The sequence below is a fragment of the Microcebus murinus genome, chromosome 13 (assembly GCF_040939455.1).
Source record: "Microcebus murinus isolate Inina chromosome 13, M.murinus_Inina_mat1.0, whole genome shotgun sequence".
In the NCBI taxonomy this organism is placed as follows: Eukaryota; Metazoa; Chordata; class Mammalia; order Primates; family Cheirogaleidae; genus Microcebus; species Microcebus murinus.
This window is the reverse complement of record NC_134116.1, coordinates 57,846,842-57,869,518: the sequence shown is the minus strand read 5'-3', so window position 1 is coordinate 57,869,518 and position 22,677 is coordinate 57,846,842. Positions and strand designations below refer to the sequence as shown.

The 22,677-nt window shown below is 34.5% G+C and overlaps 1 protein-coding gene across 3 annotated transcripts in view; it reads right to left on the bottom strand.

Moving 5' to 3' along the window:
* Positions 1-22,677, bottom strand: part of DGKH (diacylglycerol kinase eta) — a 170,887-nt gene that overhangs the window by 35,635 nt on the left and 112,575 nt on the right. For all 3 annotated transcript variants that reach the window (XM_076009416.1, XM_076009418.1, XM_076009417.1), the window contains 8 exons: positions 17,299-17,398; positions 15,067-15,340; positions 14,148-14,258; positions 10,347-10,478; positions 5,879-5,996; positions 4,750-4,860; positions 4,512-4,608; positions 1,536-1,643 (listed from right to left, as the gene is read on the bottom strand). In XM_076009416.1, coding sequence (XP_075865531.1) covers positions 1,536-1,643; positions 4,512-4,608; positions 4,750-4,860; positions 5,879-5,996; positions 10,347-10,478; positions 14,148-14,258; positions 15,067-15,340; positions 17,299-17,398 — 1,051 coding nt within the window. The remainder of the gene's footprint in view (positions 1-1,535; positions 1,644-4,511; positions 4,609-4,749; positions 4,861-5,878; positions 5,997-10,346; positions 10,479-14,147; positions 14,259-15,066; positions 15,341-17,298; positions 17,399-22,677) is intronic.

The window sequence follows — 22,677 nt, the reverse complement described above, 5'->3', positions numbered from 1 at the left end:
GGCTCAAGATCCTCCTGTCTCAGCCTCCCAAGTAGTTGGGACTACAGGTGTGCACCACTCCCACTGAGCCATGCTAATTTTCTATTTTTAGTAGAATCAGGGGTCTCGCTCTTACTCAGGCTGGTCTTTAACTCCTGACCTCAAGCAATCCTTCCGCCTCAGCCTCCCAGAGCGTTAGGATTACAGGCGTGAGCCCCGCACCCAGCCAGCTTTATTTATCTTAATCTCACTGATTTCTCCCCTTCAAAATATTTCAGAGCAGTGACAGGTTGACAAAAAATGTTGACTGCTAGTGTAAGTTTTTGTATTCCAATAGAATTAAAATACATTCATATCATGAAAATTGCAAATACTTTCCAATTTATCTTATACTTTAATCCCTGCCTGTCCATTCAGAAGCCCTGAGAAAATAGGTCAGTGGGAACCATTATATCATAAGCTCAAATCAATGTATATGACTCTTCAAATAAAGACTGAAATATTGCATTTCCTCTTTTATTGCTATATTTGCTTTAATAATTGTGCCATCTCTTACATTCTTTTTAGAGCAATAACATTTGTGAGGCTGTGTTTTTTATTTCTTTTTTAATATAGGAAAGTATAAAAAGAAAACAAAACTAGCCCCAAACCTTACTGGCCAAATGAACCCTCCCAATATTCCTAAAAAATATATATATTCATACACACACAACCAAGTTTAGAAAATGAAGAGTACTGAAAGGTATTGTGGTAGGCAGAATAATGCGCCCTGCCCACCCCAAAACGGTCCATGTCCCAATCCCCGGACCTGTGAATGAATGTGTTACCTCACATGGCAAAAAGGAGCTTTGCAGATGTGATTAAATTAAGGACCTTGAGATGGGGAGATTGTCCTCGATGATCTGTATGGGCCCAACGTAATCTCAAGAGTCATTAAAAGCAGAAGAAGAAATAGGTCAGGAGGTCAGAGCATGCAATAGGAGGATTCAGCCTTTGTTGACTTTGAAGATGGAGGGAAGAACCTGGGCAGCCTCTAAAATCTGGAAAGGGCAAGGAAACATTCTCCCCAGAGCCTCTAGGAGGAAACACAGTCCTGCTGACACCTCGGTTTTAGCCCAGTGAGACCGTGCCAGACTCTATCAGACTCTATCGTAGAAAACTGTAAGGTGCTAAATGGGTGTGATGTGGCTAAATTTGTGTTAATTCGTTACAGCAGCAGTAGAAAACTAACACAGGAAATAAAAAAGTGAAACCTTCCTTTCTTTATTCTCTAAATCTACTTTCGCAAAGTAGATTCTTTTATGTTCATCCAGAAAATTATCACATACACCCCAAGATATGCATACCTATATATTTAACATGAGAAAATTTAGAGTCTATCCATGAGAGACCATGCAAATAAAATCCTAAATCTATTCCACACCGCATCTTCCCCATGTAAAATATTCTAACGTGAAATTAAATTACTATTAAAAAGCACATTTTTTTAATAAGTGAGGTATTCCAGTAATTTAATTATTTTTGAGGAAACAATTTACTCCCATTATGCTACTTACATCATCCTCTTTAGTTCCACCCCAGAAGTTAGTGCCTCCCGCATAGCTGGGGATGTTCAACACTGCGATGCCTTGCAGACTGGGGAGGGGAATATACTGCCCATCACACTGTAAGGGAAAAACTTAAGAGATTAGGTAAAAAGGGTAAAACCAATAGTTTGAAAGATAGTAAAATACCAAAGACAAAAGGCGATGGAGCAGAACGTGTTGGTAATGTCTGCTCCCCTGTTAATACATTCCTACATGTTGCAAAAGCTTTTATCTTATTTTTTGTAACTAAAAAATTTGAAACTATAAATAACTATAGCAGAAGCTGTTTCAGAAAACTGATTTTTTAAAAATGTTATATACCTCTTTCCTCCAAAGCCAGGCAGTACTTTTCTTGAGTCTTTTTCAGGTCACTTAATGATATTCTCACTTATATTGTAGTCTTCTCTGTACTTATTTTAAGTATCCTTTTGAAAGCAGGCTGTGTAAGGGGAGAATCTGGTCCTAACCATCTCACTTAGCACCTCTCACGGTCCTGGTACATTGCTGGTGCCCTATAACCACCTGGGACTGTCTAAACTCAAAAGCTGAGTTGTTCAAGTAGTCACAACCAAAGCCAAGGAAAATTACATTACCACTTAAAGGGGGTAGAGGGCAAGGATATGGCTGCTGAAATGACGTGACATGAATAAATTCTTACTCAGTAGAAGCAGAATTGTTACCTTTTCATAAAGGTTGTTTCTTAATTTTTAAAAATTAAATTAACGCTGTTTGCTTTTTTTGCGAAGAGCATCCTTTAGAGATGGGGTCTTGCTCTGTCGCCCAGTCTGGAGTGCACTGGCATGATCACAGATCACTGCAGCCTCAAACTCCTGGGCTCAAGTGATCCTCCTGCCTCAGCCTCCCAAGTAGTTGGGACTACAGGCACATGCCACCATGCCTGGCTACTGTTTGCTTCACTCTATTAATACTTAAATAAAGCCTAGTTGACTATTAAGATGACAGTCAGTTAAGAAACTGATTTTTTTTAAATCTCTTAAGAAAAATGACCATAATTATATAAATTATATGATGTTATATTTAATATTTTAATCAGCATTTAAGCCAAACCACTTAATATTTTTCTAAGTGAACATTTAATCCAATGGAAAGATTTAAGCCTTCATTTTAAGAGAAGAGCCTGCAGTTGCTACACTTAAAATATATGCTATATTTTCATTCAATAATTTCTCATACTAAAAATAACTAACATAATTTTAAAAAAATGCATTTTAATATGCAATCAAAATTGTCTCCTACCTTTAGAACAAAGGAGAATCCAGTCTGAATCTATTTTCAACCACTTTAAATAATTCAGACTTCATAAATGATTTACCTCCACGTGCATTTTTTACAATTCCTTTTTCATGAAAACCATTAGACCAGGTTGAGCATTTCACATTCAAAGGTCCACACTGTAACCCAGCACCTAGGAGTGTGCCTGACACAGAGCTGGTGTTCAATGTATATTTGTTAAATGAATACATATTAAATACTTACTAGAATAATAAACTTTTTCTCCACCCAATGCATTAAACGAGTACCTTTGTGTGCTTTAGAAGAAGCTGTTTTAAGTCATATGACTAACTTAAAGGAAATGGAAAAAAAATACTATCTCTATAAATGGAAGAAGTATTTTTTAAAATAATTCAGAGCAGTCTTTAAAGATTTTAGAAATGGATGCACTTTATTTACAAGCATGGCATGAAAAAAGAACATTTTCAGAAAGAAGTTTCATGTGTAGTGCTAAATTTAACATATACACATTAAGCAAAACATCTGGAGTTAAGTGCTTAATATCCACTTTATAGATTCTCATAGGAAAAATAGGAGAAGCACAGATAAATTAAGGTCACATGACTCAAAAGTTTTTTATATTCAAGAAAAATTTCAGGAATGTTCTACTCATTTATAATCTTCCCTATCATCCCACGTTTCCATTTCTGGGTAGCAAAATACTACAAAACTGCAGTTAGGCTTTTTTTCTGATCAGTGTTTTTCTGTGCTTATTTCACCAGGTAATATGGTATGGTGATTAAGTCTGTCTGTCTTAATTTTATAAGCAATGATAAATCAAACCGGCTGATTATGCAGTTGTTTTTAGAGTGAAAGGTATAACATGCTGATCTTGAGCAGAACATTTAGTTGATAATGAATGAGCCTGGCACCTCTTTAGCCCACATTCCAGTGTTGAGATAACATCTAAATAATGCTCTGTTTAAATTGTTGAGCTGTAGACTTAACATTTATACATTTTTCTATATGTATGATATACTTTAATTAAAAATATCCGGTTATAAAAAGACATAAGAAAGGAAAAGACATGCCTGTCAGCATAGTGATCCCTGAAACAAGAGAAAAAGAAAATAAAATTCATAGAAATTGATAGACTTTTCAGAGCCATGTCCCCAACCTTCTTTTTCCTGTTGTGGAAGGAGATTAAATAACTTTTGCTGTCCTTCATTTCCTATTTAAATTAGTAAAATATATTTTAAAAGGTAAATGCTCAAAACCTTTTTCTTTTACTAATATCTTATTAGAAATAATTGGAACAGAAAATAAACATACATTTAAATTAAGTAATTTTATTTAGTATGAATGTTATTTGCAGGGATCTATAAAACTTTGTGTGTTAAATGAGAAAACCCATCAAAAACCATCTCCTATATGTACCCCCATGGCTCTGTCTTCTCCTGGGGTACTGCTACTACCCCACAGAAGACCCAATTTCAGGAGCTAATGAGGATGATAGTTAAGTACATCACTCATATCCAGTATCTATATCTCCTTTAGTATAAAGTTGATCAGCACTTCCATTTTTCCCCTTGAATATATAATCAATAATCAAGATGAATTTAGGTCAAATTAGCTCCACAAATGAAATTATTTTTCTAAGTAAGATAATCTATGTAAGTAAATGATGTCTTTATTATTTTGTGATGAACTTACCTCCAGTTGAACCCTTTGTTCTAAATTCTTGTATGACCTCTGTAATAACTCCCGGGTTCCGAGGACGCCATACCACATCAAGTTTTTGGTTCGGCTTCTGAAAATAAACGTTGACAGGCAATTTCAGGAAAAAATTATTTATTTGCTTCTTAAGGGCAGAGCAAGCAAAAGAGATAATAAATGAAATTAAAGTAAAATTGCCCTTATGTAATAACATTATTATTATTACCAAAATTACCTGCATTTTTCAGGGTGCTCCTCTCTCTTATTATTAAATTCTAATGAAATTTTTGCATCTAATCCAATCCCAAAGTAATTGTTCATGACACATTTTTCTGAATATCCATCTCTATGGTCATAAGGAAAAGTACATTAAAGTCAATTTCGGGTTCATTACAACACTTAAAATTTGTACACAAAATAGCACTTAAAACCATTTAAGCTTCCATTCCTTATACAAGGATTGTAAAGATTAGCAATAATCACTTCCTATTTAATATCCATATGTAGAACCACAGGAAATGTGTACAATTTCTGGTGATATAAAGGGATGATATGCAAAGCAAAGCTGAGACACCTATGGTTTGGTTTTCTATTAATTGTAACAAAATCTTAGTGGTTCTATCTCCTATATAAGTCCCTCACTACTCATATAAATGAGGATGATTTTCAGAGGGTCTTGAAGTCAGGAGCCAATACTCCTCTTTTTTTGATCATTACAAGGTTTCCTCCACTTCTACTCTTAACAATGGACAAGCATTTATTGAGCAAAAACCTACTAGATCCAATCCATTCTTCTGGGCATTTTGGAAAATTTAAAGTATGGTATTGTCCTTGAGGAATGTCATTACATAAATGAGATATTTCAAAAGCAAAATTAAAAATGAAAGTAAAAAATGTATATCTTGAACTGTGAAAAAAAAATTGGGGGGGGGGGGGAGTTTTGAGAAGGGAAGAGATCGGTGTGGGCCAGAGGCTTCCCAAATAAGTAAACCTAGAAGCTGGATGTGGAAAGATGACAGATTTGGCAAGACTTGAGAAGAAAGGAGGTAAAGGCAATAGCATAAATATAGGTCTAAAGGGGCCATTGAGTAAAATATTCCAGAGAAAGTGAGTAGAGCTGTTCCTGTCTTCCTGAGGGCTGGTCTCAGAGAGAACAGGCTGAAAAAGGACCTCCCTCAGTGCCAAAGCATGGAGACCACTGAATTTCAAAGGGCTCAATGTTCCCATCATTATCAATTTTTGAAATGTGCTGATCATCCTTTTTGTATATGGAACTATATTTATGGTAAGACAGTTGAAAATATTATAATTCATATAAAACAGAAACAAGAAAAGACAAAAGATTTGCAAAGGCATTTTCTTACACTGAATCTGGCTCTGGATCAATAAATGGTGTTGCACCAAAAGGATCAATGTTTGCTAGTAACATTTTATTGATAATAGAACTCCCAGCAATTGAGGCAGCTAGTCCTGCTCTTAAACCTGGATAGAAAAATAAACACACACAGGATCACATGTTAAGAAAAACCAAAAAGAGCCAGTTCACCCAGGCCCACATTCAAACATCTTGCTCCAAAAGCATGATTTTCAGTGCCTCATCTTCTCATTAATCAAAACTAAGAATTATGACATTTGTGAATATAAGGTTTTTGATGCTTCCAAGGATCTATATGTTATCATAAAGATTTAAGGAGATGCAGACCTAAGTAGAAGTTGTTTTGTGACATTTTCTCATTTGCCATCCCAATAATTCTATAACTCCAACAAAGACATGTTACTTCCTTTGTTACAGAAAATAAGGTATTAAGTCTGTAAAGAATTTACAATAAAGGCTGAATTACCCAAAATGTCATGGAGTTACCACTCCATACTCTCAAAGCATAAATAGTAATACTCAATTAAAAATGTTAAGAAATGTAATAAGGTGAAAATGTAGTTTAGTGTCAAGAAAGTAGTAAAATATTAAATGTACATATTTATGAATTTTAGAATATATTAATAGAATATAAAAAATGAAGATTCTGTTTTATCTCTGAATATGCAAAACTTCAAATTTATTTCAACATTCTTTCCACTAACTGGTTATGATATTCAAGGCTAATGAATTTTATGATCTACTCAATCCAATATTAAGGCTAGAAACACTATTAAGGGCCTATGGGAACAAACAAAAAAGGAAAGAATAGTGAAGAAAAACATGTCATGCAATTGAGAAACACCAGGAAATTAGAAAAACAAGTCCTATCTTTACCAAAAACTCCGTTTCAACAATGTCCTCTTCTTAGAAGATTATTCATTATTTTAATTAATATTGTTTAGCTGATTATCAAATAATTAAGATAAATTTTATTCTGTCATTCAATGTCATAGTTTTGAATATGCCATGCCATGCTTTGTTATGCCAATTTCTTAATGTCTAAACAAGTAAATGCATAAATATAAACAATAGATCTGATGAGAGTAAAGAATAATTTGGAAAGGTGAAGAGCCATAGTCTAGCTGCCCCACAGAGAAGTGTCATATTTTCTAAAATGTTTTAGGGTTAGGCATAGAAACATGACCTGTAAACCTGGAGGCCTTGCCAGAGTCAAGCATGTTCTGGATTTATCTTTTTTCTTTTAATATTTTTATTATGATATAATTCACACATTATAAAATTCACCCTTTTAAAGTTTTAAAATAATTCAGTTGTTTGTAATATATACACGAAGTTGTACGACCCTCACTACTAATAATTCTAAAGCTTTTTTATTACCCCCCCAACTCCTGTACCCATTAGCCATCATTTTCCATCCTTCTAAGATCTTTCCCTGCCCCCAGTTTCCTAGAAACTACTAATCTACTTTCTGTCTCTATGGATTGGACTATTCTGCATACTCCATATAAATGGTATCATATAATATCTGGCTTTTATGTTCACCTTCATTCAGTTGGCTTGTTTTCAACGGTAATCATGTTGTAGCATGTATCCGTGCTTCATTCTTTTTAATGGTTGAATAATATTCCATTGTATAGATATACCACTTTTGTTTATCCATTCAACTGCTGGATATTTGGGTTGTTTCTACTTTAGGGCTATGAATAGTGCTATAGATAGTCATGTACAAGTTTTTCGGTACACATTTATTTTCAATTCTCTTGGGTACACATTAATAGCTAGTACTAGAATTGCTGGGTTACATGTTAACTCTATGTTAAACTTTCTGAGGAACTGCCAAAATGTTTTTCAAAATGGCAGTGCCATTTTACATTCCTAGTAACAATGTGTGAAGGTTCTAATTTCTTCACATCCTTGACAATATTTATCTGCCCTTTTTGCTCCTTGCCATCCTGTGTCATAAAGGTGCACCTCACTGTGGCTTTAATTTGCATTTACCTGATGACTAATGCTGTTGAGCATCTTTTCATGTGCTTTTGGTTACTTGTATAGCTTCTTTGTGAAAATGTCTACTTAGATCCCTTTATCATTTTAAAATTGAGATATTTGTCTTCTTATTGTTGAATTCTAAGAATTCGTCATATATTCTAGATACTAGTCCCTTACTAGATATATTAATTGCAAATTCTTGAGCTGTCATCTCACTGTCTTGATAGTGTTATTTGAATCACAAAAATATTTAATTTTGATGAAGTCCAGTTCTCTATTTTTTTCTTTTGTTGTCTGTGCTTCCTGTCATATCTAAGAAACCACTGCCTAACTCAAGGTTATGAACGTTTATGCCTATGTTGTTTATAGTTTATGACTATGTCTTTTATAGTTTCATACTTTAAGGTCTTATATTTAAGTCTTTTATCTATAATGAGTTAATTTGTATATATGGAGTGAGGTAGAGGTCTAACTTTATCCTTTGCTGATGATATCTTGTTATTCCCAATACTACTGGTTGGAAAGACTATTCTTTCTCTGTTGAATTATCTTAGCACACCTGTTGAAATTAACTGACCATAAATGCATGAGTTTACTTCTGTACTCTCAATTTTATTTCGTTGATCTATATGACTGTTCTTATGTCAGCACCATGCAGTCTTGACTACTGTGCTCTGTAGTAAGTTTGGGAAATTGGGAAATGTGTGTCTCACCTTTGTTCTTCTTTTTTCAAGATTGTTTTGGCTATTGTAGGTCCTTTGCATTTCCAGATGAGTTTTAAAATCCACTTGTGTAAAAAGACAGCTGGGATTTAATACAGATTATGTGGAATCTGTAGTTCAGTGTGGGGAGTACTGATATCTTAATAATATTCAGTTTTTCAACCCAGATGTTTTCCATTTAGCCATTAGGTTTTCCATTTTTCCATTTCCAAGTTTTCCATTTTCCATTTTTCCATTAGGTCTTCTTCAATTTCTTTCGGCAGTGTTTTCTACTTTTTGGTGTTTGAGTCTTTCACCTTCTTGGTTAAATTTACTCCCAAGTATTTTCTTGTTTTTGATGCTATTGCAAATAGAACTGTTTTCTTAATTTCATGTTCTGAGCACTCATTTCTAGTGTATAGAGATACAATTACTTTTTTGTATATTGATCTTTTATCCTGCAACCTTGTTGTACTTATTTATTAGCTCTAATGGTGTGTGTGTGTGTGTGTGTGTGTGTGTGTTCCTTAGGATTTTATATGTGCAAGATCAACCTGTGAAGACATACAGTTGTACTTCTTTCTTTCCAATATGGATGCCTTCAGTTCTTTTTATTTTGCCTAATTGCCCAGGCTGGAACCTCCTGTATAATGTTGAATAGAAGTGGCAAGAGTAAACATCCTTGTCTTGTTCCTTATCTTGGAGAGGAAGCTTTCTGCCTTTCACCATTATGTATGATGCTACCTGTGGGGTTTTTATAGATGCCCTTTCTCAGCTTGAAGAAGTTCTCTTTTATTCTTAGTTTATTGAGTGATTTTTACTACAAGAAAGCTCAACACTTGTTTTTTCAAGTATCTATTTCTTTGCTGTTCATCTCTCTAGTTGTTCCATCCACTGTTAAAAGTGAGGTACTAAAATCTCCAACTATTATTACTGAATTGTGATTCACCTTTAAAAGAGCCCATAGGAGACACTGATTTTCAGGGTCTAACGGATTCTAATCTGAATGAATCTGGAGGGTTTCCAGTAAGTCAAACAACTGGCACTTAATAAGGCTCCTGAGACACTTGAATTTTCCTCCATCTCCTGCCCCACAGTCCTTTGGTTTCCACTAGGACTAGCCTAATCCCAAAGTATATTCCCTTTAGCAGGGCTAGAATAGATGCCTCATCAGGCGTCCTCAAACTACAGCCCTCGGGCCACATGCAGGCTGCCTAGCACATTTATCCGGCCCTCCGGGTGTTTTTGCCGCCACCGCCTGTCCTGCTTAGCAGCGGACTAGTCCCAGGCCCACAGTGCACACTCTCCCAATGGTCTGAGGGACAGTGAACTGGCCCCCTTTTTAAAAAGTTTGAGGCCCCCTGCCTCAGATATTCAAAAAGGAAGCAATATCACCAGTCTACAAATGACTACAGAGAGATTTGTGGCTTAAACCCCAAGCTGTGAAGACACTTAAGAAGTAGTAGAATATGAGATCATATTGACTTTGGGTACGTAATAAATGCAGATTCCTGGGCTCCACTCTAGAATTACTGAATCACAATTTCTCAGGGCAGGGCCTAAAAACATGTATTTTATTATTATCCAGGCAACTGTTATACACAGAAGACTCTAAGGAGCTGGATTATAACTATCCAAGTATATACCAAGAACATTCTCCTAAAGGAACATTTAAGAACACGTTGCTATAGTTCATGGAAATGAGTACTTACACATTTTCACTGAAATACTTAAAAATACACCATGTGTCAGAATCTGTACTACCTGGGCAGATTATTCTGGTATTGAGCACGGGGAGATTTTCTTTGCTGGCTGCTACAGCTGGACCAGGGACAGAATCAGCCTGGGAATGGCCATGACTTGCCCGGGAATCTGGAGACCTAGGAGCAGTTTTAACTGTTGGCAAAAAGTCCAGATTAAAGAGAGATAATGATAAAGCTACAAAAATAAACAAGCACCTATACATAAAATAATTGAATACCTGTTTAAGTCAATCAGTGGAACTACAAATATTAATTGAGTTTACATATCCTTTTCTATTGTTTTCTTTTTCTTGAGATGTATATAGAGGGAATCTGCCACAGGTGGCTGGATGAGAGATGTCTTGATCTTTCATCTCACATAGATGGAAATCAGTAAAAAATAGATGTCTACTATAATTAAAGGTCAGTAATGCTCATAATTTGAATACTAACCCACATTTAAAAATAAATAAACATTTTGAAGCCTGATAACTTTTGAAAATGGAACATATGTGTTAAAATGTACACTACCATCATTATCCTTTTCACATAAATATTGAGTGAATAATCAAATTTAATTAATGTAATTCCCATAGTTAACGTGTAAAACATGAGTTAACATTCTCTTCAATAAATGGAAAGGTAGTATTTATTTTCACGTGAAACCAATATGCTTTTCCTGTACGTCTCAATTATTTGTTTAAAATGATGATTTTCCCAAAATAGTTCTATTATATTCTTGTATAAGCTCAATATATTTTTAAAATTCTTGCAAAACACAATTATTCTCAAAGTAAATAACAAAAAGAAAGATTTAACTCTATCTAAACTGAGGCAATTTAATTCAGAGCAAATAGTACCATTGACTAATTTAGGAGTTATTGGCAGGCATTTTTTTAAAAAAACTCAGTAATTCTGACACTTGATTTTAAAATACTCTACAAACTTAATTATCTTCACTCTTCCTAAAACTAATTATAAACTAACTATATTAATTTTACACTCTATTCTCTCTGTTCAAAAACAGTCCAGTTACACTAAAGAAAAGTAACAGAACAGCCACTCTTTTTCTTGTTTGTTTGTTTTTTGATGGATGGGACTCCTGGGGCTAATTTCTAATAAAAACAACTTTTTGATGTTCATCTGATAAAAAGCAGAGAGCATACTAATGACTAAGATTGATGTTCCACTGCAAGTAACTAAATTAATGTTTCATGGTTCTTCTTAAATAAGGCAACTCATTGATCATATTAATATACTGTATTTGTCATAGCTCAGAAATATGAATTATTATATAATTTAATAATGGTACAATGTGCTTGAAAATATAATGATTATTGAAAGCAGAAACACATCTACTATTGCTACTGGTTTCCTCATAAGTTGAAGTACTAGCCAAAATTAAGATTAAATACTATACCATTAAAGGCTTTTCTAAGTCTATGTCTATTTCAGTATCAATATCTGTAGCACTATATCTATATTTTTTAGTTTCTTTTAAAGACTACAATGGAAGTGTCAAGTTTAAGAGATTATGGTAAGACAGGATGACAGCTGGTTGGACAACCATTAGCAATGAGTGTTGAAAACCCAATCCTGCAAAGAGAGTCATCATCTCAGGGGGATTATCAAACAGCATTCTGTTAGGACATCATTGTCAGCCCTGCTTTAGTCAACATGTTTAATGGATAAAAACGTCTAAGTCTTGCTTATCAAATTCACAGATGGAATAAACTTCAGCTGATAGAATCAAACTTCAAAAGATTTTCAGAGGATGAAATGATAGATCTAAATAAAAAAGATAAAAGTTCATAGGGATGTGTGTAAATGACTATAATTAGATTTAAAAAAAAAATCTTGGGTACTGTTTGTAACATCCAAAATGTCTAGAATGAGTATAGTATGGGTATCAATGTGCTATCAGAGTACAGAAAATATCTCAAGAATTTTGTTCAAAATGGCACATTACATTTTAAGATAAACATTGCACTTAGGATAAATCATCTGGAAAAGAAGGCGTAAGGTGTGGGAAGGAGATCTAACGCCATGAAAGCTGTTTTTGGTATTAGTTAAGGGTTGCCACATGGAAGAACAAGATACAGTTCCAGAGGCAGAGTCATCTTCAATATAGTGAAATAATGTGTGTGAAATTGATCTTTAAACTAACCATAAGCACTACACAAATGCCAGTAGTCGTTACTGTCAACACCAATAAAACCTAGTAACTATTGTAATCGTGGGTAGAAATTTAAAGGAGAAAACAGAAAACTCAATACAAAGAATACCTTTCTAATAATTAGAGCTGACCATAAGAGTGGGATGTATTGAAAGTGAGTGGCCCAAGGCTCAATGACCATCTGTCAAAAAGGTCCTACAATGTGCCTGCATTGGGTTGTATGCTGAACACGTGAGGTCTTCAAGGTCTACTTTCATAGTTCTTAAGTCTTTTAAATACAATCAAGTAATATTCTCTCAAAATTAGGCTGGGCACAGTGGCTCACGCCTGTAATCCTAGCACTCTGGGAGGCCGAGGTGGGTGGATTGCTCAAGGTCAAGAGTTCAAAACCAGCCTGAGCAAGAGTGAGACCCGTCTCTACTATAAATAGAAACAAATTAATTGGCCAACTAACATATATAGAAAAAATTAGCCGGGCATGGTGGCGCATGCCTGTACTCCCAGCTACTTGGGAAGCTGAGGCAGCAGGATTGCTTGAGCCCAGGAGTTTGAGGTTGCTGTGAGCTAGGCTGACGCCACAGCACTCACTCTAGTCTGGACAACAAAGTGAGACTCTGTCTAAAAAAAAAAAAACAAAAAAACCCCACAATTAATGTAATTAGTACAGCAGCAGCAGTAATAGCAATAATAATAATAATAATGACAGCAAACACTCATACAGCACTGTGTATCAGACACCATTCTAGGCACTTTATGCATAGTAACTTATTTAATCTTTACAACAACCCAGTGAAGTGGGTACATTATTTTCTCCATTTTAAAGAGTTGAGGAAACTACAGAGAGGTTAAGTAATTTGCTCATGTTTATATGTAATGAAAGTGAAAGCAAAAATGACTGCAAATAGTTCTGATATAACTGTGTTGCCTTTTATGAGTACTGTGTATTTATTTTCATATTATCTTCTCACCTTCATTAATATTTTACTTTCTGCTTTGGTTTATTCCAGTAAGTTGGAAACTTTTCCCTTATACAATGTAAAATATTAAAAGTATAAATTATCTTCAATTATCACCAAAGAGGTAGAGAAATAGTTAACATTCTTCAGGCAATTACATATTAACTTCCTTGCAAAAAAAGGGTTGGCAAAGAAAGGGTTGTAACTATAAGTCCTGTGATTTTAAAGCTTAATTTATTCATGTGGACTATCAACCTAGAAGGTTGGTGAATGGAACTTAAAGGCTGAATCATTTAAATGCCAAATTTAGTGTTATGTGTGGCCTGCAGTTTTCTTACATGTCAAAGGAATCTGTGAGCTAAAATAGATTAAAATTGGATGATTTAGGTGTTTCTTCTCCCTTTCTTAGGAAAACCAAGATATTTAATCATCCTTAGTCCCACAAGCCTCAGTTTTTTGTTATAATCTCTAGATGACATGATGAGAAGGTGTGAGAGTACCCAACAATAGTCTAAATAATCTGTTATCTTTTAATATTCACGAATAACTAAGCTTTAACTTGGTTATTTCCTTAACCTTTTCTAAAAGGAAAATACAAATAGTTCACTTCAAACTGATAAGCCTTTTGAAAACTAAAAGCAAAATTGTATTCTATTTAATTCAAAAAATAATCTTATCATGGTTTCCTTACCAGTTGATGAGTCTTTTATATCATCGTCTTTAGATTCATCGGTTTCAGTGCTATCATAATCGGACGAGTGAGTAGCTGGCTCACAGGGGTGAACTGTCTGATCATCCGTTGCTTTAAGCAGTAAGATAAATATGTTCGGACAAGTAACAATAAAACCCATTCATATTAAGATATGCTCAGGAAAGGAAAATTAACATATATTGAAAGAAATTCCATATTTACAAAGAAACATTATTTAGGCAATAAACTTGAGGGGGATGTCTATAAGTACTAGAGATTATAAAACTAAATAGAGTTGTTCAAATTATATGTCTATCAGAATAAAAAATAAAATGAGAATTTTAGAGAATGTAATACAAGTCCAATTATCAATTACAATCTATAAAGGAGTTCTTGAACATTCATCATTCATATTAAAATTAACTTTTAGTCTACCACTAAAATTCTAAGGGAAGTACATATATTATTTAATACAAAAATTAAAATATAGGCAGAGTTTTTATAAATTCTTAATAAAGCAACATGAACCTTTAGAAAATTAATGTTAAAGTATTTTCTATATCTTCAAAGTAGTTTACAGATTTCATTTTCTCTAAGAATTCGACATCTTCCAATTAAGTAAAAAATATCTCAAATTATAGAAATACTATTTAAACTCATTTTCTATTTTAGTTTACAAATATTTCAACTTATTTTTGAGATTTTATTTTATGCATCATTAATATGTTGATTCTTACTACTGCTGCTACTAAAACAATACATAAGACTAAGTATAAATTTCATTTCAATGACTTTATCTTCTATCTTGTCTTAAAACAATTTTTTTTAATTGTGTCCACTCTCACCACCATGAAAACTGTTATGCTTGCGATAGGAAATGCTGCTAACTTCTTCCAAAGCCAATTTTGTTAACATGTACCTTTTCCAGCTTCTTCGATGACTTGCCTCACCGCCTTCTTTAAACTGTTTGCCCGAAGCATTATTTCCCTTGGTCTGACGGCTTTCTGGAAGGCAGGTTTTGTAACATCATCTGTGAGGTGTTCCTTGCTTTCACCCAAGGACTCTTCACTTGAAGACTCCACAGCATATTGCTCCACAATGAGAGGGCCGAGGCCCGGGAGGACGGAAGCAGCCTGGGCATCTGTGTGTAGAGCCTGGAGCAGTTGCTCAAGCTTCTCGTTTAGGACTGAACACTGAGAAAACAGAAATACAGCAATGAGGAAGCAATCCAAAAAGAATTAAGATCAGCAGACAAAATACGACAAATTTCTATGTAAGATATTTCAAAGTTTAATCGCTAAAGAGAAAAACACTAAAATTCAAATGGCCACCACCTGTAATATTGTAGATGTTTTGGATCAGGAAGCATCTAATTATAAAATCTCTATTTAGTAGAGATAGAAAATAGTAATTTAAATGAATGACTTTTGATTTAGAGGGAAGAAGCCTATGGTGATGTCTACTAAATATTAATAATTAATATTTTTTTTAATTGGCACAATTCTTATGTCATTTCATTGATTTATGCTTCCAGAACCTTTCAGATCCTATTTCATGGGTAAAAATAGAATCTTTACAATCGGCTGAGCAAGGTGGCTCACGCCTATAATCCTAGCATTCTGGGAGGCCGAGGCAGGAGGATTGCTAGAGGTCAGGAGTTTGAAACCAGCCTGAGCAAGAGTGAGACCCCATATCTACTAAAAAATAGAAAGAAATTAATTGGCCAACTAAAAATATATAGAAAAAAAAAATTAGCCAGACATGGTGGCATATGCCTGTAGTCCCCAGCTACTCGGGAGACTGAGGCAGAAGGATTGCTTGAGCCCAGGAGTTTGAGGTTGCTGTGAGCTAGGCTAATGCCATGGCACTCTAGCCCAGGCAATAAAAAAAAATCTTTACAACCTTTGTACAGCTATTTTTCTTAGAAGAACACAACAGATACTTTACTATGACACATTACATAAAAAATTATATACTACTCAAAATTTTCTATATATTGCACAAAACATTAGATAAACTTTTTTTTTTTTTTAAGTAATTGACTTATGGCACTATTTTGAGTATCACAAACTCCAGTTCTGGCTGAGTCTTGGCAAGGTCACCTGTAAAGCAGTAGTTTGCAAACGAGTGAAGATGCCTAGGAGATTATCGGCTCAAAGAAAATATAAGAAGGAAAATGTACAAGGATAAAGAGGGAAGAGAAGGGTGATGCAGAAAGAAAAACAAGCAGTAGGCAAGTCCTGTTTCTTCCTGCTTTTCTTGTATTACTAGGTGTGAAGAAACATTCAGGATTTTACCCCCAATATACCTTTTACCTCCACACAATTCCCAGGCCCTTTCCTCCTCCACTTACTTCTCTTTGATGACATGCAGAGACAAAGTTACAGCAGAAATAGTTTAGAGACAAAAATGTGGCCAATGAAGGTTTCTGTTTTCTGAAATGCTCCACAGAGTGGAAAGACAAGAGAAAGAGGCTGAAAACTTCAAATATATGTTTATTTCTATCTTCTTTTCCTTCCACTCAATTACACCACCATCTACAGCATGAATCTGGGGGAGCAAATTCCTTTGCAAGCCCAAGCTATCCAAGCCCTTTGGTAAGAATGCCCTAGCATGAACTTATGAAAGCAAAGACAGTAGCTTTTAAGGCTGAGTAAACTGCTCTTATTTTAGCACCCAAAAGCTCATGAAGCGGAAAAATATCTGTAAACAAATGCAAGAAACAGCACTCTGAAAGGGACCAAGGACGGCGATATCTAGGGAGCCCAAGGAACCGTACACGGAAGGGAGCTGGACAGACCAAGCCTTGCTTGGAAATGGAAAGTCCTTCCTCACCCCACTGGAACGCCGGTGGCACAAGATTCCCCCCTCCCTTCCTACCGCTACCCGTTTCCCCTTCAAGATGTCAATCGCTGCAAAAGGGATTTAAGTTATAAAATCCATTTGTCAGATGGTTTTAAGCAATGCAGCTTTCCCACTTACTAAAGGGTAACCATAAAGTAGAATATTTATTAAAATCCTCATATCTCACTGAAAAGTAATTTTTGTCTTGGTTTAAGATGTTCTGGCGGGAAAATCACTTAATCAGTTCAGGTTTAATGCACAGTTCAATGTTGACATTGTGAGTAAACAACTTTCATGTTGCTCTTACTTTACTGGCCACGGCGTCTGCGACAACAGCATTTTCCAAAGTTTTGTCATAAGCCTTCTCGACTTTGGCCACAAAGTCCTTTACAGTTTCACAGAGCGTCCTTTGAGGAAAAGAAATTGTACGGTTCAGTAAAGTTCACAGGTCGATTTACTTTGATTTATAAGATGTATTAAAAAAATAAGCACAATTAGGGAAACTGTCAAATATCTGCAAAAAAAAAAAATCTAAGTCATTTGTATATAAATCCATGCTTCTATCTGCTGTGTATTCATCTCAGATAAGTTCAAGACATCCCAAGTGACAAATGCATACATGAATAAACTTTGCTCTACATAATTTATAGTAATGTTAATGTTAGAATAAGCCTCTCTCAAAAATTTAAATTACATTATTATTTTTTTTTTAATTTCTTATAAACTCTACTCGTGTGGATAAATTACATTATTAAGAAGAGTACTTTTAGATCCCACTTTAAAAAGAGCATTATCTCCACAGCGGGTATATTTTCATAATAGAAAGTGCAGCGTTGAACAAACAAGATAAGCTATCACTTATGTTGTCGCTATTGAACACGTGGGTACCTTGGTAATATATTATTCCTGAAGAGGAAAGAGATGGGGTATTAGGATGGAAACTGACATGCCACTTGAATTGAGTTATACTCTCCATACATCCATTCATTTTTTTTTTCCTTAAGATAACCAATGCAATAACATGTGACACTAATTTAATTTAAGTCTTGTTAGTGTCAGCAATATATGTTTACTTGTTTGTTTCTTTTAATTACATTTGGCTTCTTTGCAATAGAAGTAAACCAAAAGAAAAATAACATGAAACACTAAAAAAAAAAAAAAAATTTATTTCAAAAGGCTTTAGATCTGGTGTTGGATTAAACAGTCAACAGAATAGTATATGACCAGCTTTTTTTAAAGCAAGGACTTACAATGATAGAATCAGACTATTTTAAAATCATAATATTGCTCCCTATCATTTATATAGATTGAAGAATTTTTTAAAAAATAGGTTTAGCAGTAACTTTTTCTATTTTACTTACAATTTTCTCCGGTAGGTGAGTGGCATAATGGTAAATTTCTAGATACTTAGGTATCACGAAATTAAGCCATTCAATAGACACAGGACACATATACATATATACACGCACATTTACATGCACAAACACGCACTACAAACCTTCTCATTTATCATCTAGGAAATAAGCATTACTCCTAACAATTTTTATTTTGTTTGTTGTTTCTTGGCAACCATTTCCAGATTTCTCTTGGACAAAAGGTAATATTTCCTAACCCTCAACCTTCTTAGTTGGTTTTTAAAACTCAAAATTTCCCCAGAGAATCTAGCTTACCATTTACTAGTGATACATTCAAATACTTCACCTCAAGTTTCGTCTTCTTTGTTTATGTAAAACACTTTATGGGATTTTTTGAAATATAAGTCAGGCTATCATGAAATCTCTTCTCTGGATTTTACTGAAAGTTTCTCTAAGATGTGCTACTTTGAGGGAGAGGAGATACTGGCATTCTTAACTCTTGGCATAACTCCAAAATAGAGGCTTTTCTTGTCGTTATAATAACAGCATCTTGATATAATTTTCTCTTGGGTTTGTAAAACGGCATATGGCATAATATTATTAGGAGTAGGAGTAGTTTATTAACTCCTAGGAACTGAGCCCTTCAGTCCATCAGCTTAGGAATGAAAGGGGCAGAGAGGTTGCCTTTCCTCGGCTGTGCCACGTTGCTAGGGCAGACAGAGGCTGAAGGCGACAGTAGGATCCTTGCGGAACCCGTGGCCAAGAGAGCTGCAGAGTGGGAATAGAAAGCCAGGAGAGTGCTTGCCACATATGTGTGGGAAGAATCCAGAGAAATGCTTCATCTGATGGTCCATTAGTTCCATATTCCAGAAGGAATATAGGATATTTATATTCTGGAAGAATGAACTAACCTCCTATTACACCTAAATAAATAGTGAATGTAAAGGTTTCAAAATAGAAATAAACTATACACTTAAAAATAGTATGATATCAAAGTCATGCCAACTCGGAACTTGCCAATTGGAGAAAAAAACAAATGAGTGAGATGTGCAACGTTTAGGGGATGGTCACGCTTGAAGCTTGGACTCAAGGGGGTAGGGGGGGGCAAGGGCAATATATGTAACCTTAACATTGTACCCCCATAATATGCTGAAATAAAAAAAATTTTTTTAAAGATATATTTACTATAGTAACACAAAAGAAATTCTCTAACTATACACAGAGTTTCCTACTTTATACATAAAGACTTCCAGAAAACATGTGCAAAAATCCAATAAATGAAAATGGAACATGGATTTTCCTGGAGAGCTAAAAAATTTTTAAATCCCCAATTACATCTTTAATCTGTTAGAACTTTTGCTGAGATATTTCCAATATTTTATTGCTTTAATTTTGTTCTCTTTCTTAAAAGTTGAACACAGTCAGTTGTGCACACCAAATATTCAGCTGGGACTCACAGCAGTCCACATTTAATATAATATAGTTAATGATTTCTACCATCATCTCAACTATATTATATTGTGAGACCTATACTTCTTTATCACTAGTATCAGTACCTTCATTCATCAGCTTTCCATTTATTGTTTTCTAAATATGGGCAAATGACAATAAAATATGTAAACACCACACTAAGATAAATATAGCTATGCGGCCCAACAGAATTGGCAGACAGGGTTATCCTATGAGAACCTGAAAAACTCATTTTACATCTGATATGAAAAGTTCCAATTAGAAATTAAAGATGATCTATAAGTACCAATGCATAATTTTTTTAAAATCCCTAGCTCTGTATGTGCTCTGAGGAAAGATTTTTAACAACAACCTCACCTCACTTATTAAATGAGGGGGTTGCCTACCTTATCTCTAAAGTAGAATCCAAATCTAAATTCTACACCTCTATGACAATGGCTCCAATCTTCTTGCCAGTTATCCCATTTTCTGAAAGTTTGTATAAAGAACAAATTGCATTTATTTTAAAAGTTGGGCATGAGTAGAATGAGTGAGTAAAAAAACCTAATTAACTCCTACTGTTAAAGCTAGAAAAGTTTAAAAACTACTGACTAAATAAGAGAGACATGTATTGCAGTCAAAGACAACTTATTTAATAATTCTGTCTTTCATTTTTATTAATAAATAGCACCTACTATAGATAATTAGAGCTGGGATTCTAAGACGATAACTCCTGTTACCATATGGAATTGATAAAATTTCAAAGTCAAAGAAATGATGTTTTCAGTTAACCTACATTTACTATATAAGTTAACCCACATATTATTAATAATTATGCTAATGTAATATAGCTTAAGCATTTCAACATTTTAAAAATAGTTGAAAACAGTTAAGGCTACAGGGAACTATTATTTATGAAATAAATAGAAACATGCACAAGAGAGGTAAAACATTTTGCCTTAATATTCTATCATTCAACAAATAAGTGACATTAACACAAAAGAAGGCAATTCTTTATTTTATCTAGGTAGTGGTTATAAGTGTGTTTAGTATTTTTTCACTCACTGAGTCGTACCCTTGTGATTTGGGTACTTTGCTGTATATATGTCATGCCTCAATAAGGAATTTTTTTTAAAAGCAATAGGAAACATTATAGACTTTAAAAGTCCTAAAGAGATATATCACCCAAGTGCAATGTGTGAACCTTGTTTGGATTTTGATTTGAACAAATAAACTGCTTAAAAAAAAAAAACCCTTCAAGTTTACTGGGGGGAAAATGGGATATGGATTGAGTAATATTGATGGCATTAGAGAACTATTATTGTCTGGTTTCTGCAGTATAGTGGTTATCACGTCTGCCTCACATGAGAACTATTATAAAAAAAAAAGATTATATACACACACACATACATGCCGTTGGCCCTTTAAAGAAATTATATATATAACATATATTAATAATATATGTAAACACACACACAGTATATATACATACATATGGTGTACACACACAAACACACACACACACACACACACACACACACAGCTCTCTATATCCATGGATTTCACATCCATAGATTCAATCAACCACAGGCTGAAATATTCAAAAAATGGATTGTTGGTGTCTGTACTGAACATGTACAGACTGTTTTTTCATCATTATTCTCTAAACAATACAGTTTAACAACTATTTACGTAGCACTCACATTGTATGAGGTATTATAAGTAATCTAGAGATGATTTAAAGTAGATAGGAGGATATGTGTAGGTTATATGCAAATAGTAACACTACACCATTTTATACAAGGGACACGAGCATTGGTGGAGTTTGGTATCTGTGGGGGGTCCTGGAACCAATCCCCCATGGATACCCAGGGATGGCTGTATACCAAAAACGGAATAAAATGATGTCTGAGATTTGCTCAGAGATACTGTAAGCAAATCTTACTGTAGCAAAATAAAGTGGTGCGTAGGTGGCAAAATATATATAAATACTGGAGCTGAGTGATGGGTATGGTGGAAATCATTATCCAGCCTCTCTACTTTTATATGTTTGAAAATGTCCCTAAAAATAAAATTAAAAATATATTACTGGTATAAAGTTATTACATATTGTCCTCTCTTTTCTCTCTTGAACCTCTTTATGGCAATCTTCTAGAATTTTAATCTGGGGCTGTAAAGGCAGGCCAGCCAGGCAGGCCTGGGAACACAGATGAGTGACAAGAGGGGAGCAGGGTTTGGAAGGGAATCTGCCCATAGGGAAGTAAGCTGTTGGGGAGAGACTCAAATCTAGGGCTAAGAGCTGTGCAGAGCCTTAGACAAGGAGTCAGATCAAGGTCAAAAAAATTTGAAATGTAATTGGGTAAAACAGGAGGTGATGATATCATAATTTAATCCTATAATTTATGAGCTCTATATTTATTTTATTACTCAATTTAATTCTCCTAACAGTTCTATGAGGGAGGAATAATAGGTATTCCTTACATTCTTACATATCTATAACCTTATTGCTTAATTTTTCTCATCAGTGCCTAATAATTCAATCTTATTCAATTTATTAATGCCAACAAAACAGAATTTTAATTTTTTAAAATATTAGAAATCTGTGTAAGATTTTATTTGAAAAAATATTTCCACTGCTCAAAATGTTATACTACCCAGGGACTATACAGGTATTAAGATTAAGAATGATAGGGAGGCCGGGCGCTGTGGCTCACGCCTGTAATCCTAGCTCTTGGGAGGCCGAGGCGGGCGGATTGCTCAAGGTCAGGAGTTCAAAACCAGCCTGAGCAAGAGCGAGACCCCGTCTCTACTATAAATAGAAAGAAATTATACAAGTCAGATCAGGTGACAAAAAAAAAAAAAAAAAAAAAAAAAAAAAAGAA